Source organism: Haliotis cracherodii, unplaced genomic scaffold (genome assembly GCF_022045235.1).
Source record: "Haliotis cracherodii isolate W230 unplaced genomic scaffold, xgHalCrac1.p SCAF_1, whole genome shotgun sequence".
NCBI lineage: Eukaryota > Metazoa > Mollusca > Gastropoda > Lepetellida > Haliotidae > Haliotis > Haliotis cracherodii.
This window is the reverse complement of record NW_027266264.1, coordinates 69895461-69912697: the sequence shown is the minus strand read 5'-3', so window position 1 is coordinate 69912697 and position 17237 is coordinate 69895461. Positions and strand designations below refer to the sequence as shown.

General features: G+C 43.1%; 2 protein-coding genes across 4 annotated transcripts; one reads left to right on the top strand and one right to left on the bottom strand.

Moving 5' to 3' along the window:
• Positions 1–399: 399 nt before the first annotated feature.
• On the bottom strand, positions 400–3989 carry LOC139468032 (uncharacterized). The gene is made up of 3 exons (XM_071249709.1): positions 3967–3989; positions 1495–1529; positions 400–794 (listed from the first exon to the last, which is right to left on the bottom strand). Exons 1-3 carry the CDS (start codon positions 3987–3989, stop codon positions 400–402), a joined length of 453 nt encoding a protein of 150 aa, XP_071105810.1.
• Positions 3990–6972: 2983 nt separating this feature from the next.
• Positions 6973–12466, top strand: LOC139468018 (CUB and zona pellucida-like domain-containing protein 1). 3 transcript variants are annotated; one of them, XM_071249689.1, is made up of 6 exons: positions 6973–7039; positions 7551–7635; positions 8895–9015; positions 9260–9384; positions 10963–11103; positions 11744–12466. In XM_071249689.1, the coding sequence occupies exons 2-6, from the start codon at positions 7593–7595 to the stop codon at positions 12007–12009; spliced, it is 696 nt and encodes a 231-aa protein (XP_071105790.1). In that variant the 5' UTR covers positions 6973–7039; positions 7551–7592; the 3' UTR covers positions 12010–12466. The 3 variants fall into 3 exon arrangements, with proteins under 3 accessions (XP_071105790.1, XP_071105798.1, XP_071105781.1); XM_071249697.1 differs by lacking the exon at positions 6973–7039 and adding an exon at positions 7302–7374 and having other exon boundaries at positions 8919–9015; XM_071249680.1 differs by lacking the exon at positions 6973–7039 and adding an exon at positions 7302–7374.
• Positions 12467–17237: the final 4771 nt, after the last annotated feature.

The following is a 17237-nucleotide window of genomic DNA, read 5'->3' as shown; positions in this document are numbered from 1 at the left end:
TGAGTGAGTGAGTGAGTGAGTGAGTGAGTATGGTTTAACGCCCCTTTTACCAATATTTCAGCATTATCACGGCAGGGGACACCGAAAAATGGGCTTCACACTTTTAAACCATGTGGTGAATAAACCCCGGGTCTGTGCCCCCAATATGATATGAGGCTACACAGATAATTAGTCACAGCCTTTTTAACTATTAATTTTATTTCAGCACTTGTTGAAAAATGGAAATAGGTGGGTTTAGTTAATATATAACGTCAACACCAGAGAAAAACAGTCTCGATTATCGTCCGAAACAGATTCCCTTCTGCATAAAAGGCAAAATAGCGATGACAAGTATATGAATCGATCACTGAAAGTTAGTGAAGACACGTATTACATAAAAACATGTACCATTTGATTCATTCATGCTACTTCAATTGGACTCAACACTTTCCGATCAGTCGACAAAGATATGTTCGATGTGTCGCTAATGTTATCGCCACAGTGTGTCTCCTTCTGATCAGGTGCACCCTTATTGGGATCTTTGTCGGTCTTTTCACCGCTCGCCATCAGTGGCGGAATGACGTCAATTGTAGGAACTCTTTCTTCCACCACTTCCGCTTCCGGTTTGCAGAGTATCTCTGATGGGATGACTTTGTTGCGCCACTTCCATTCTTCCCGCTTCCGCTTGGTGCAAAACTTACAGTACAAGCTGCAGACAGCCACGACCAGCAGGAACACTGCCAGGATGCAGCACCCCACAACTATGCCAGTTGTAGTCCTCCCCTCGCTGTACCTGTTTCTCGCTGCAACCCCATCTGCATCAGAAACATCATATTTCACTAACAAAGACTCACGGCATCACCATCTGCATCAGAAACATCATATTTCACTAATAAAGACTCACGACAACACCATCTGCATCAGAAACATCATATTTCACTAAAAAAGGACTCACGGCAACACCATCTGTATCCGAAACATCATATTTCACTAACAAAGACTCACGACAACACCATCTGCATCAGAAACATCATATTTCACTAACAAAGACTCACGACAACACCATCTGCATCAGAAACATCATATTTCACTAACAAAGACTCACGGCAACACCATCTGCATCAGAAACATCATATTTCACTAACAAAGACTCACGGCAACAACATCTGCATCAGAAACATCATATTTCACTAACAAAGACTCACGACAACACCATCTGCATCAGAAACTTCATATTTCACTAACAAAGACTCACGGTAACACCATCCTCATCAAAAACTTCGTTCGCTAAAGCACATGGTCTCCTGGGGTTCACACGGCCCCTTTTATCACATTTAATAAGCACATCTCGTAGTACCAACCCAAGTCTAACAAAGAGTAAAAAGATATAGGAGAATAGAATAATTGAACGTTGTGAGTAGTGATAGTCCTGTAGGAACTGAGGTATTTCAGAAGTATAAGATGTAGTTGTTGATATGATTCTTTATGTTAGGACTCCAGAATAGCAAGATCTACCTGTCCATAACAGCATCAGCAAACTCCCAAGTACTCTGAAATACAGACAAACAAAATGTCATGCCACATGCAGGCAGGCAAAGAACACCAAAACGTCGATCAAACAATGTGTCACTACCCAAACATCATTGGTGAGTATGGCTTTACCACGTTTTTATAGGTAGTGTTTTTACAGTGTCATGACATACATGTAGGTAGGGATGACACAGTGGTACGACACAGGTAGGGATGACATAGGTTGGAATGACATATATAGGGATGACATAGGTAGGGATGACATAGGTGGGGATGACATCGGTAGGGATAACACAGTGGTATGACATAGGTGGGGATGACACAGTGGTATGATTTAGGTAAGGATGACACAGTGGTATGACATAGGTAGGGATGACACAGTGGTATGATTTAGTTAAGGATGACACAGTGGTATGACATAGGTAGGGATGGCACAGTGGTATGACGTAGGCAGGGATGACACAGTGGTATGATTTAGGTAGGGATGACACAGTGGTATGACATAGGTACGGATGACACAGTGGTGTAACATAGGTAGGGATGACACAGTGGTAGGATTTAGGTACGGATGGCACAGTGGTATAACATAAGGAGGGATGACACAGTGGTATGATGTAGGTAGGGATGACACAGTGGTATAACATAGGCAGGGATGACACAGTGGTATGACATAGGTAGAGATGACAGTGGTATAACATAGACAGGGATGACACAGTGGTATGATTTAAGTAGGGATGACAGAGTGGTATGGCACAGGTAGAGATGACATAGGTTGGAATGACATATCTGGGATGACATAGGTAGGGATGACACAGTGGTATGATTTAGGTGGGGATGACATCGGTAGGGATAACACAGTGGTATGACATAGGTGGGGATGACACAGTGGTATAGATTATGGTAAGGATGACACAGTGGTATGACATAGGTAGGGATGACACAGTGGTAGGATTTAGGTACGGATGACATAGTGGTATAACATATGAAGGGATGACACAGTGGTGTAACATAGGTAGGGATGACACAAGGGTATGACATAGGTAGGGATGACACAGTGGTATAACATAGGTAGGGATGACACAGTGGTATGATGTAGGTAGGGATGACACATTGGTATAACATAGGTAGGGATGACACAGTGGTATAACATAGGTAGGGATGACACAGTGGTATGATGTAGGTAGGGATGACACAGTGGTATAACATAGGAAGGGATGACACAGTGGTATAACATAGGTAGGGATGACACAGTGGTATGATGTAGGTACGGATGACACAGTGGTATAACATAGGCAAGGATGAAACAGTGGTATAACATAGGTACGGATGACACAGTGGTATGACATAGGTAGAGATGACAGTGGTATAACATAGACAGGGATGACACAGTAGTATGATTTAAGTAGGGATGACAGAGTGGTATGGCACAGGTAGGGATGACATAGGTAGGGATGACATAGGTAGGGATGACATAGGTAGGGATGACACAGTGGTATGACATTGTTAGGGATGTCATAGGTAGGGATGACACAGTGGTATCACATAGGTGGGGATGACATCGGTAGGGATAACACAGTGGTATAACATAGGTAGGGATGACACAGTGGTATGATTTAGGTAAGGATGACACAGTGGTATGACATAGGTTGGGATGGCACAGTGGTATAACATAGGCAGGGATGACACAGTGGTATGACATAGGTAGGGATGACACAGTGGTGCAACATAGGTAGGGATGACACAGTGGTATAACATAGGTAAGGATGACACTCTCGTGTGACATAGGTAGGGATGACAGCGATGTCATATAAATAGAGATGTACCGATGACATAGTGGTATCATATACATAGCAGTGGCAGAGTGATATCTATGCTCTAAGCAGGGTTGGTATAGTGATATGATGTACATGTAGTTATGTTAGTCATATAATATAGATTGGTATGGAATATTGATATGACACAGGTAGGGTAGAATATTCATATGACATAGGTAGGGGTAGAATATTCATATGACATTGGTAGGGGTAGAATATTCATATGACATAGGTAGGGGTAGAATATTCATATGACATAGGTAGGGACGGAATATTGATAAGGTAGCAACGACATCGTGATATGATATAGATAATGTAGATACAGTAATACCATGTAGGCAGGGAAGACGCAGTGACGCGGTATTGGTAGCGATGTAATATTGTGGTGTTTATCGGCGGAATATGTAAATGGAAGAGTGGTGATTGCCACAGCGTTTGACATCGTAATTATACAGGTATATAGTCCGACATAGCTAAAATGCTTGGTGTATGACTGCTATGGCAGAGACATGAGTAATGGTATACAGTTGTAGGATTGAATAGGGGTAGCAGATGACAAGGTATACAGTGCGGGTGATAGAGTGACATAGTATTGGCTTAAACTGACAAGTGTCTTCAAGTAATTTCAGGAATATGGTATTACCTGTTCGTTGTGAGGTAAGCCATGGTAGAACACAGTCATTGAATGCTATTCACCACATCCGTCTTGGTCCACAGTCAAACACGGACACGTGCATGTAACAGGTACAGGTGTTAACAGATTTAAGATCAGCGTTAATCTCTAAGGCGGATTATATGTGTCCCTCGCTCCACACAGGAAGGTCACTAAATACGTTACTCAATATGCAATCCGTAGCATTGGCAGCAGTCGTGTACAGTTTCCATCTGTGTGTGTGTGTGTGGGGGGGGGGGGGGGGGGGGGTATATTTACGCTGTTTCCATATCTGTGTGTGTGTATGTGTCTATATGTGTGTGTGTGTGTATGGGTGTGTGTAGTTATCTATTTACGTAACTCTCACACACGCGAAGTCATATGCAGTTTCCATCTGTGTGTGGGTATTTATTTATTTACGCGACACTCACCCACGCAAAGTCAAAAACAGTTTCCATCTGTCTATCAACAAAGTCATTGATTGACCACCCGATTGTCGCCCCTACCAACCAGCATAGGTTTGTTAGGGAGGCATTCTAACCCGGAATCACCACGGGTTGCTAATTTTGTCAACTCTTACGACCAGCAATAGGGTGCTGGAGACACATGCCCCTCCGGGTCCCCACGGGGTTGTCTATATTAATATGAATGGACTTATACCAGATGTCAACAGCGCTCACTCCAGGGGCACCAGCCATATGCATGTGTGAAAGGCCAAAGACAAGCTTTTATTAACACTCGAGCAGGATATGAGAATAAGGTGCACCCAAGCCACATGGACAGACTGTATTTCTTCTAAGTGGTCAGGCTCTGAGTGAACGAGTTTGACTTTAAGAGGGATTCCAGGAATATCAGGACCGAGGACCCAGAAATGAGCTTTACACATTGTACTCATGTTGGGAATCGACCTGGTTCTTCGGCGTGATGAGCGAACACTTTAACCACTAGGCTACCTCACCACCCACAGACCCTATATTTGGACCCGTGAAGATTCGGGGTAGAATAGGTCTTCAGCAACCCATGCTTGCTGTAAAAGGCGACCAACGGGATCTGGTGGTCAAACTCGCTGACTTGGTTGATGCATGTCATCGATCCCAATTGCGTGTATCGATGCTCATGATATTAATCACTGGATTGTCTGGTCCAGACTCGATTATTTACAGACCGCCGTCATATAGCTGGAATATTGCTGAGTGCGGCGTTAAACAACAAACCAACCAACCCTATTTTTGACACAACTATGTACAGGACAAGACACAAGAGAATCCCGAAGCTGGTGAACAGAGTTGGTGTACAGCTGGGAGAGCACAGCTGCCGGACCTACATTGGTGAGGAGTGCCTCTCAGCCAACGATGGAGACAAACGTAGGATCCTACTGCAACGAGATCCAACCTTGGGCTAATATGTGATTCCGGTGTCCAAAATGTTGACGGGACAAAATTTTAGATCAAACAACACGCATCAGTACTATCGAGGTTTGGTTCGACTCGGAAACATGAAACACGCCTATTCCAAGGTTCCTTGCAAATCCGTACAACGAGACATCCAACAAATCCCTCTTTCAGAGATAAACTATAATCAGAATCATGATACAATCCAGAAGTGGCTTTCTCTAAATTCAAAGAAAGTATTTGAGACAAGTAGAAAGTATTTGAGACAAGTAGGATTAGTACCATGCGGATTCTCAAACATTTGCCTGATTTTTGCAGTCTCAGAAAAAAACGTTTTATTTCTTCACGCTATATATCAGGGAAGGGGGAGCGGGGGGGGGGGGGATTTATTCCTTATTCGGCCTGTATCCTACACACTTCTTACTGTGTATCCATGTTGAACATGACAGGGAGACACTGACCTTGCCTTTATAACTAAATAATGGGAATAGTCTGAATCAGACATCCTACCTGAACTTCAGACGTCAACAAAAATAAAATATTTTAACTCAGATTTTTCAAAATCACAAGGTCATCGATCTTATAGTTTCTTCTTTATCAGAAACACACTTCAAACAACTACTAACTGTTGTGGAATAGTTGAGACAAACAAAACTAATTCTCCAGCTTAACATCCGGACAATATGTATCCACCCATAATACACATTGAAGCGAAATGGCAATATGAATGCAAAGTCACTGAGTAGGCAGCTATAGTTTGTAAACGTCCCGGGAACCGGGGATGATGTGTTATTGAATCAAACAAGTCTGTGTTTGTTCATTTAATCAATAAGAAAATAGATATGTTCACCTGACACGATGCTAGACATCTCTAATTCCTGCAACTGGTAGCCAAAATCGATAAAACTGAAATATTTACATTCATGCTAGTTTTTTTTAATATACATGTATTGATGAGGGTCAACTAGAATTGATCGAACTGTTGAAAAGGTTTTGGATGGAAGGTGTGAAAAACCCATTACTAACTTCGAACGGTGTCGATGTGCATCGGTGTATGCATTGTATACACTTTATAGTGTAGTATATCATTGTAGTGCTCACACTATCAGTCAGTGGTTTGGCAGCTCTGATTTACTCTCAGTATATAAAGCCTTGTCCCTATTCGTTCCACACTGCCAACTTCGAGTCAACATGCATGTACGAGTGATCCAACTGTGCAGTTTTTTAGTTGCCCTCATAGTCCTGTCTCGCCGAGTTGTTTTAATATGGATGCGCTGTGGGCGACTACAGAAGAAAAAGAAGAAGAAAAAGAAAGAAAGGTGTCATTAAAACTCCTGGTATATCGATCCACACCAAGGACGTAATTATTCACCTGCCATTGAACTATTATTTGTGTGTATGGGTACTAATTAACACGAAGCCTTGAAGTCAAAATTGCTAACCACACCTAGACATAAAGGAAATGATGAATGCAAAGGGCCGTCTTGGTGTCCCGGCTGACCTCGCACTGCCTTGGTTGGGAAACAAACACAGCGTTCACCGCGCCATGTATGGTATCAACACAAGATGACGGTTACGTCACATCATCAGTGACATGGTGATTAATTGTTATTGAAACACAGTACCAAGCATGTTTTCTGAGTGCCAGCATTGACGATATTGCCACCGAGAACGTGAGTACATCGACGTGAAACCTGACGGCAACGGTTGCCCCATAAACCATGCCTTGCCGGTCTGGACAGGACGGCGTCAACAATACCCCTCCGTCTAAGTTTGTATTCCAGTGCTGTTTCCATCCCGACTTTTGTACGGAAGAATCAATGTTCCAGAATAGCTACTCCATCAACGCGTATCGATCCCTCTTGTGGGTCTCTACGACTTGATCGCCCTGAGCAATCCAGGTGAATAGATGTAAGATATGTACAACCTTGGCATGCTCTGTCAGGACTCTGCAGTACATGGCGCCTGTGACGACTGTCTTGTAATATCATGGCAGGGAACACTCAAGGTACTGTGCACTCTGACTAGGAGACAATCACCATGTATTCTCTAATGTACTAAATCAAACAGTTTCGAGGTGAGGAAACTGTGGATGTTCACCTAGTGTTCTACCATACAAGGCTTTGATGATTCATTAAGTGGGTAAGCTGTTCTTCTAACTATATAAAAATTAATGTATTTCAGTGAATTCCCGCGTACAGATCACCTGACTGACTCACGGCAGTGATGGGCTTCCGGGCCTTACTCGCTTACACCTTGGCTCTCTTAGGTAAGTTCAGAGAATGAACGAGAGGGGAGTGAGTGAGATGGAGCAATGGGTCAGACTGCCTTACGACTCCCTTGTGAAAAATGGTGACGCCATGACGCCATACCTCATTCTACACATCGATATGTCATGAAGTCTGTGGTAACTTTGATACAGCCATCTCTCTCAATTGTTAATGACTTTAGGAAACTATCCTCAGTCGGAAAATTAGTATTCTTCATGCGGTGTAATAACATCCAGTGAAGATTCTATATTTATCAGGTTTCGACGCCGGAGCTAACCTGTGTGTAGATTTATGTTATATATTATACACAACGCACAGGTCACAAACCAATACACGTCGGTCGCGGGGAGTCCTTGGACGGATGACCGTGTTTCGGCAGCTTGGCTAGTAAAAGTTGCCCACACTGAAGCACATGTAACACATGTGGCGTCTCCTTGGGCAAGTGACTCTGTTCTAAATGTGCCTGTGTTCATTCAGCAGTGAATGGGTACCCGGTAGGATGAGATGGCAACGTGGTTGTTAACCGTCTAGCGCCTAACAGGCAGCTTGGTTTGTATACTTCCCAGGGAGCTGAGAATGATTGTTAAGTGCACACTGATCCAGTGACCGGGGTAATGATAGCGCTTTACGCATGCCCCTGTGTGATGTGGGGCATGTGATATTATTAGCCTATTATTTGCTATGGGTACAATGGTGAGTGCGGCGTTAAACAACAAACAAACAAACAATAGTTGATGCAAATCACACTGATCCTTAAATACAATTATATTTGGTAACTACTATTATGTATGGTGATATACGGTTGCTTCTACCATGTACAGCAACTTAATTGTATATATCATTATAATCTTGAAGCTAACTACATGTATTTTTCTGATAACCTATCTCTGATTTGTAATTTCACATTAATAAAAATAATTGCAGAACATGTGCGTGATTGATGAATGTTCCATGTATATATATATATATATGTGTGTGTGTGTGTGTGTGTATATATATATATATATATATATATATATATATATATATATATATATATATATATATATATGTGTGTGTATATATGTATATAAATATATATATATATATATTATATGTTATGACATTTTTCTTCCTCTCCCCTTCTCTCTCTCTCCCCTCTCTCTCTCTTTCTTTCTCTTTCTCTCTATCTCACTCTATCTCTCCCTACCTCCTTTCTCTCTCTTTCTATCCCCTTCTCTGTCTCTCTGCCTCTCTCCCTCTCTCTCTCTCTCATTAGTAATAGGCTCTATTCTAGGTATAGGCGTGGCAGCAGCAGGGGTCAACAAACACACGTCTCTGGTGGCGGGGCCCGCCCCTGGGTACATTACCTCTCCCTCCTGGCCAGTCAACTACCCACAGTAGGTCAACCTATTCTATCTCACTCTACTGCTCGCATTACGCCTGATGTTGGATGTTTCAATAAGAATTAAGCCAAATCGCAATCCATGAAATGTCATCTTTCTGGTACGATACACAAAAGGTCAAATCAGATTTCCTTGATTTGGAATATATTATACTGTACGTGAGCAAAACGTATCTCCAGCGTACAGACACAGCAGTAAACAAGCCCTGGTTTGTAACATACATGTATTTGTATACCAGCAACCACCAGGAGACGTGGACGTTTAGGTCGATTGACTCCATCTACGTCATCGTAGTTCAGGCTGTGGCTACACACATCGAGCAGGACGCGGAGTGCAGATGGGATTACGTGCAGGTGCATGACGGTACGTACAGGTGCATGCCGGTATGTGGAGGTGTCTGACAGTACGTGCAGGTGTATGACGGTACGTACAGGTGCAGGGCGGTACGTACAGGGGCATGACGGTACGTACAGGTGCAGGGCGGTACGTACAGGGGCATGACGGTATGTGGATGTGCAGGGCGGTATGTGGAGGTGCATGGCGATACGTACAGGTGCATGACGGTACGTACAGGTGCAGGGCGGTACGTACAGGGGCATGACGGTACGTACAGGGGCATGACGGTACGTACAGGTACATGACGGTATGTGCAGGTGCATGACGGTACATACAGGTGCATGACGGTACGTACAGGTGCATGACGGTATGTGGAGGTGTCTGACAGTACGTACAGGACAGGTGCCTGACAGTTCGTACACGACAGGTGCATGACGGTATGTGCAGGTGCAGGGCGGTACGTACAGGTGCATGACGGTATGTGCAGATGCAGGGCGGTACGTGCATGTGCATGACAGTATGTGGAGGTGTCTGACAGTATGTATAGGTGCATGTCGGTACGAACAGGGGCATGACGGCATGTGGATGTGACGGACAGCACGTGGAGGTATCTGATGACACGAGGAGGTGACTGACGGTATGTACAGGTGCATGACAGCACATAGAGATGACTGACAGTACGTACAGCTGCATGACGGTACGTACAGGTGCATGACGGTATATACAAGTGCATGACAGTACGTGGAGGTGTATGGACGTACGTGGCGGTGTCTGACGGTACGTTCAGGTGCATGAGGGTACTTGCAGGTGCATGACGGTACTTGCAGGTGCATGACGGTACGTACAGGTGCACGAAGGTACGTGCAGGTGCATGACGGTACGTACAGGTACATGACGGTATGTGCAGGTGCATGACGCTACGTACAGGTACATGACGGTATGTGCAGGTGCATGACTGTACGTACAGGTACATGACGGTATGTGCAGGTGCATGACGCTACGTACAGGTACATGACGGTATGTGCAGGTGCATGACGCTACGTACAGGTACATGACGGTATGTGCAGGTACATGATGGTATGTGCAGGTACATGACGGTATGTGCAGGTACATGACGGTATGTGGAGGTGTCTGACGGTGTGTGCAGGTGCATGACGGTACGTACAGGTGCATGACGGTACGTGTCGGTGTCTGACGGTATGCGAAGGTGAATGACGGTACGTACAGGTGCATGACAGTGTCTGACGGTACGTGGAGGAGGTAACTGACCGCTCGGCTGTGATATAGCCAGTGAAGGTGAATGACGACAGATCGAGTTGCAAGGGGGTGCGTGGAGGTGACTGGCCGCTCAAACAACGTGTGATTGTACGCAATTGTTGTTGTTTTTTGTGATACATAAGTATAGCTTGTGGGTACAATCAGTTAATTTGATCAACCTTGTCATATATGAAAGTTCAGCTGTACAGATGCGGATGATGGGTTTTACAAATTATGATTGTTGTGGTTAAACAAATTGCAAAATTGCTGTGCATCCATAGTCTGATCAATCTTCACGTCTTGTGAGTCGATATGAGTCCATCTATACACTGTTTGCCTCATAACCAGGCCCCTCAACGAACAGTCCGCCACTTGGGAGGTTCTGTGGCTACTCGCGACCTATCTTCACCTCCTCTGGCGAGAACATGACCATCAACTTCATCACTGACGACACCCGCAACTACGCCGGATTCAAGATAAAATACTGGTGTAAGTGTCATCCCCTTTTCAATATGCTGGAGTGAGTGAGTGGGTCACTATGGTTGTACGCCGTTTTTTAGCAATATTCCAGCAATATAACGGCGAGGGACACCAGAAATGGGCTCCACACATTATTGTACCCATGTCGGGAATCGAACCCGGGTCTCCGGCGTGTCGAGCGAACGCTTTAACTACCATGATATCCGACCGCCCCGTTCGGCACCGTTCATCACTACTTTTTCTTGACCCTCGTTAGCCTGATTAACCAGTCCTGAACAATGACTGTGAAATATATGTATCTTATGAATCCAAAATCAAAGCAATTCTGGCAAGCTCTATTCCACATTTCATCATTACCTAGGGAAGAAAATAGAGACAAATGTATTGCGATATAAAATATACTTCATAGACCATACGTTATAGTCAATGAATTTACTGAAATTGTGTTTTACGTTACGTTAAACCCAAACTCATTCATCCAAACCCGGCAAAGGTAAGTATCAGAATAAAAAGAATACACCACAGTTCCTCCAAGAAAGTCATCTCAGGTTCCAAATTCCCCAAAGCGACCTTAGCGTTGTCATTATATTACAGGGTGATCCCCCTTTGTTGAAGCACATTTACCTACCTTTATTGGCGGCTTTTCCAGGCAGCTTAAGGCCGGGTGTGAGTGTGAAGGCCCACGACTCACACACCGACAACATCGTCGCCGTGATCCTCGCCTCCCTCATGTTCGTCACAGTGTCGTACTTCGTCATCATCTCGGCGTGTCGAGGGTCAATCGGAAGGGCGTGGTGGGTCACATGGTTCAGGCCCACCCAGGACATGGTCTCACCTGTGTATGACCCGTCCGGGGATGTTGAGACAATGGAGCTTTCTAAGGATCTCAGCCACAAGACTGAAACCGAAGCATAGATCAAATTAGGTTTAAAGTATTGCGGTCTTGGTACCTTAGTTCACTGCAATGTTGCAATCTGTGTGGACCGTTCATCCGGATTGTATTGTTTCAAAGAAAAGTGTTCGGATTAGCAGATCATTGGCATCGGATAATGTCCATTGTTTATGTGTAGACGTTCCAGCAATGGTCGGGAAGGCGCATTTCCGAATCAACGAGGTTCAAATCAATGGGGTTCGATTATATATTGGATGTATTGTGACCTATACTTTGGACATTGTGTAACAAAAGAAGATATGGATCCATCGGAATGTGTCTAAAACCTTCGAGGTGTAGACATAGCTACATGCTTACTTTCATTGGTAATTGAGGGCGCTAGTATGCTTACCTTTAACAGGGTATAGTCGATTTTGTGCCACATTGTGTTGCAGCCGACCCTTTGCTAATATCGATAACCACCAGTGGATCGATCCAATTTAGTTCTAAATTTGCTCATTGACTTTGTGAATCACTTAACGTGTATTGTGTGGACTACGTCTCTTTTCAATTACAATTTACAGTTAAGAAACCCTGTGTTCTGTCGCTATATACAGCTAGGTCACGATACGATACGTATTTCGATACTTACAACACGATTCGATACGTATCTCGATACTTACAACACGATTCGATACGTATCTCGATACTTACAACACGATTCGATACGTATCTCGATACTTGCAACACGATTCGATACGTATTTCGATACTTACAACACGATTCGATACGTATTTCGATACTTACAACACGATTCGATACGTATCTCGATACTTACAACACGATTCGATACGTATCTCGATACGCTACGATACACATACTGACAAGAGAAGACAAGAGATAAATAAATAAAACTTAGTTCATTAAAATGAAAAATTAAATGAAAGTGAATGAATGTTCACGAGTCATAAAATATATACTGTAATGAGTATTTTAACTTAATGAATCATCTGCCATTTCCATGTAATGGCTAGCAAACACAAAAGTAACAGTCCTCCATATTGTAGGACTAGATAGTAGGAGTAAATACAAATGGACCAGTGTCCATTAACTAATGATTTGACATTTTCATGTATAGAGGCAAAAAACAAAAACAATTAAAAACAATTATTGCAAAAAACAGAACAGTCATGTTATACACCATTTGAAAGGTCTAATCCCATTGTTTATAAATATGAAAGTTATGGTTATCACATTATTTAAATAATGCATTTACAACTTAATTAAGTTCGTTGTAAATACAAAAATGTAAGCAAACACATTCATAACGTCCAGATTAAGGACCAAGGACACGATAAGATTATATGATCGGCAAATATAAGATTTCATAAGATCCACTTACCTGAATCAATTTCTTTTTTTATTTTCATTGTTTACGTAGTTGGAAAATTATTTTAAAAAGAATTGTAAATAGTATCTGTTTTCACCCATTTCCCGATAACAGCGGCTACCCGCTCAGTAACATGAAGAAATATCTCCGTTTTCGAAGCTTCGTATGAATAACACGTTCATCGAAGACTGACGTATGACACATCGCCAGAAAGCTTGGGTTTTTTTCATCTACACGTTCGTAACATCGCCTGGAGTCTTTTCGTAGCTATAACCAGAGACCATATAATAGACATATGATTTCATTGGATAAAAATTAATTTCTTGCCGAAATCTGCAACAAGGTTCGTGATTGGTCAAACTTGAGCACGTGACCTCAGGCATAAAATCAAATTACAGCTATGGTACCGTTCTCGTGTATGGTGAATTTCAGATTTTGACGAAATATTTTGGTTAAATCGTGTTATTCTGAACGTATTAAGCAGGAAATCGCGATCTATGTTGAAAATATGGAGCTTCGTGGATGTATCGTGATGGGTTACAAGGTGTGACAAAGGTTTTTCATGCATATATTTTGGCATCGAACATCGTGTCCGAGCCGAGAATTCGAGGCAACGAGAGCCGAGATGTCATTTGACTAACATTACACGCGATCGCACGAAAAGATGGAAATAATAACTTAGCTGTAAGTTGGACAACCTTTTGATATATTTTTGTTGATTATATTTATCACTTTGTATAATATGTTCAAAGATTTGCTTGAAACGTCTTAATTTTGCTCTTTGACATGTTCGATGTGCACCCGTTGTCGAAGTGTGTCCGAGAATTTTATTTTCAATAACATTGCGGGAAATAGTGAATAATTTTTTAATCTATCCATAAAAAAAGGATAAATTGAAATGGAAAACGTATTTCAGACATTGTGAAATGTGATAGATTTAATAAATGAATGGTATGACAGGTAGGTTCTTAAAATTATATATAATACTATTTTGACGTGACCACGGCTTGGCCGGTTAACCGGCCTACAGTGTCTGGGGACTCGGTACATCTTGATTAGTTTACCGACCTACGGTGTTGAAAGAGTTAAAACAAATTTAAAACGTATCTGTGATGAAAGTTTATTAAAAGAACGTATCGTGATAAATCGAGATACAGCACCTCACAAATCGTGCACCGTATCGTATGGAGTGAATCGCGATACATCGGTGTCCCGGGATATCGTTTCATCCTTAATAGTAAGCACGATGTCTCTTGTACAAAGCGATCCAGTGTCGGGTATTGACCTTTGGTAATATTAGTAATATTGCTGCCTGTGGAGTAAACCACTCACGTACTTCATGTGCCCGGCATACAGTGTGACGTCATAGTAATATACTCGTCCAATACATACACCGCAAACACATTCCGCAGACACACACCGCAAACACATACCGCAGACGCACACCGCAAACACACACCGCAAACACATACCGCAGACGCACACCGCAAACACACACCGCAAACACTCACCGCAAACCCATGCTTATCGTAAACGGTGACAATCCGTGTCTTAACAGGCGACTGACGGGATCGAGGGGCCAGGCTAGCTGACATGGTTCATGCATGTAATCGTATCCCAATTGCGTTGATCGATGCTCATGACGTCAATCACTGGATCGTCTCACCAGACTCGATTATTTAAAGACCGCCGTCATGTAGATGGAATATTGCTGAGTGCGGCGTTAAACAGCAAGCAGCTTGGATGGAGTATCTTGTTGAACACAAAAGTACCAAGCAAACCTCGCACCAACGGAGAAGGAAACCTGTATTGTCTGCATGAATACAGCAGAACTGCTTGCTGCAGTACAGTTGTCCCATCACACCAGGTCGATTGTTCACATCTAGCCTCGTTATCAGGTGACGGATGACCCGGGCGCTTTGAAACGTGACACTGTCTTCCCGTATAATCCTGCCCGTTACAACCACGACACAAACACTGCAGCGCCTTGACAGGATATATAGTAGTAGCGCTATCCCAGCAACAATGGCGACCCGCTTCGGACCCATTCGTCACCACTCGCCCCTTTCCGTAACTCGCTATTCGGCTTGTCCCGGAATAACTCGAGTTGGTCACGAATGGCTTCGGACCGTAATACATTGAAAACTGCCGGCATTCTGACGAATAGGGTGTTACAGTTGGCAATACATTTATTTGCATGGTACGTGAAGCGTATGCATATGTAACGAAACAACAGAATGAGCGTTGTCTGTTCAACACCGAGCGACGTCACTCGGCTGACAAACAGCAGGAGAGGGATGGCGGCGTATGTCACCATCTTCACATCTACAAAGACATTGATACAAGCAACACTGTGTCCCTCGTTTGTCAAACATGAAATCAAACACTTTGCGACTAACACTGTAATGATTCAAGCAAATGATGAGTTGTGTCAATCCAGACGCATGACTGTGGCGTGCAATCATTCAGTGTTTGATTTTTAGTTTGGGTTTGTTGTTTAACGCCGCTCTCAACAACATTCCAGCTATATGACGGCGGTCTGTAAAAAATCCAGTCTGGACCAGATAATCCAGTGATTGACGTCATGAGCATCATCCACGTAATTGGGATACGATGACATGCATCAACCAAGTCAGCGAGCCTGACCACCCGATCCCGTTAGTCGCCTCTTACCACAAGTACAGTCGCCTTTTATGGCAAGCATGGGTTGCTGAAGACCTATTCTACCCCGGATCTGAACGGTTCCAATGATTCAGTGAACATACCGATGAAGCTATAATTCCAGAGCCTTGACCCTGTATTAAAACAGATGCATAGTATGTCAATAATCTTGTTCAATAATTAAAACGAAAAAAAGGATTAATCTTTGACGTTTCAGAGTAATTATCCCGTTTCAACTATTTCCATGATAAAATGTAACATTAAATATACTTATTTCTAATTGATGACTTGTCAAATATTATTGAGAACATAGTTGAATTTACCTCCAGTTACAATCTTTTATGATTTATTACTGTAGCCTTAATGACTCAAAATAAGACGTCAACGTGATTTTTCACCCTCTGTGCTTTTTCAGAGGGACTTAGCTGACTGATCCTGTGTCTCCAGTGCTGGGCCCATCCTTGTAATAAGGTAACGAGTGAAAAAGAAACTGTTTCTCTGTGATTAGGGTAAACATTAACAAATTGAATTGGAAACATCTTTTATTTGAAGTAAGCAGACTACCAATCTGAACAACTTTAATCACATTTGCTTCGACTGCTAATTTGACCTACAGTATGTACTACTCCGTCGATATATCGGAGACACAACGCAATATAAATATACTGCTGGAGTGAGTGACTGAGTAAGTTGGGCTTACCGCCGCTTTGAATAGTATTCCAGCTATATCACGGCGTGTCAGCTTAATGTGGGAGGAAAGCCCGAAGTGTGCGACGTTTACCACTTTGGTGAAAACCTCAAGCTCGGGTATGTTGCTGACAAACCTAGAAACATAATAGGGGCGAACCAAGATTCGAACCCACCATCATAGGTTCCTGACATGCCCAAGGGACGCAACTCTGCGGCACCTTAGACGACTGCCCTCAGTGAAATGTCTATTTACAAGACACGTCACGTTTATTTTAGCTATTCCAGTGACATAAGGGAACATGTACCTACTTAACACACGTACTAGGCGTGGCATGTCACGGAGACAGTCACGCACATGCAGATGGCGGCATACCTGTGTATATCTCCTTACATCAAGATGAAGAACAAACAGAAACATTATCCCGAGTGGACCTACACCCAGCGTCCCACATACCTGAGTAATGTAACTCCCTAGAGTCGCTGGTATCGATATCTGAATATTGAACTCTCACACACATTGACGGACATTAC

Excerpts from the sequence above, each read along its gene's own strand:
- LOC139468018 (XM_071249689.1), top strand. The coding sequence starts at position 7,593 with ATGGGCTTCCGGGCCTTACTCGCTTACACCTTGGCTCTCTTAG. Across the intron at positions 7,636-8,894 it reads TTACACCTTGGCTCTCTTAG|TAATAGGCTCTATTCTAGGT; the intron begins GTAAGTTCAGAG and ends CTCTCTCATTAG. Across the intron at positions 9,016-9,259 it reads TGGCCAGTCAACTACCCACA|CAACCACCAGGAGACGTGGA; the intron begins GTAGGTCAACCT and ends TTTGTATACCAG.
- LOC139468032 (XM_071249709.1), bottom strand. The coding sequence starts at position 3,989 with ATGGCTTACCTCACAACGAACAG. Across the intron at positions 1,530-3,966 it reads GCTTACCTCACAACGAACAG|AGTACTTGGGAGTTTGCTGA; the intron begins GTAATACCATAT and ends TCTGTATTTCAG. Across the intron at positions 795-1,494 it reads GCTGATGCTGTTATGGACAG|ATGGGGTTGCAGCGAGAAAC; the intron begins GTAGATCTTGCT and ends TTTCTGATGCAG.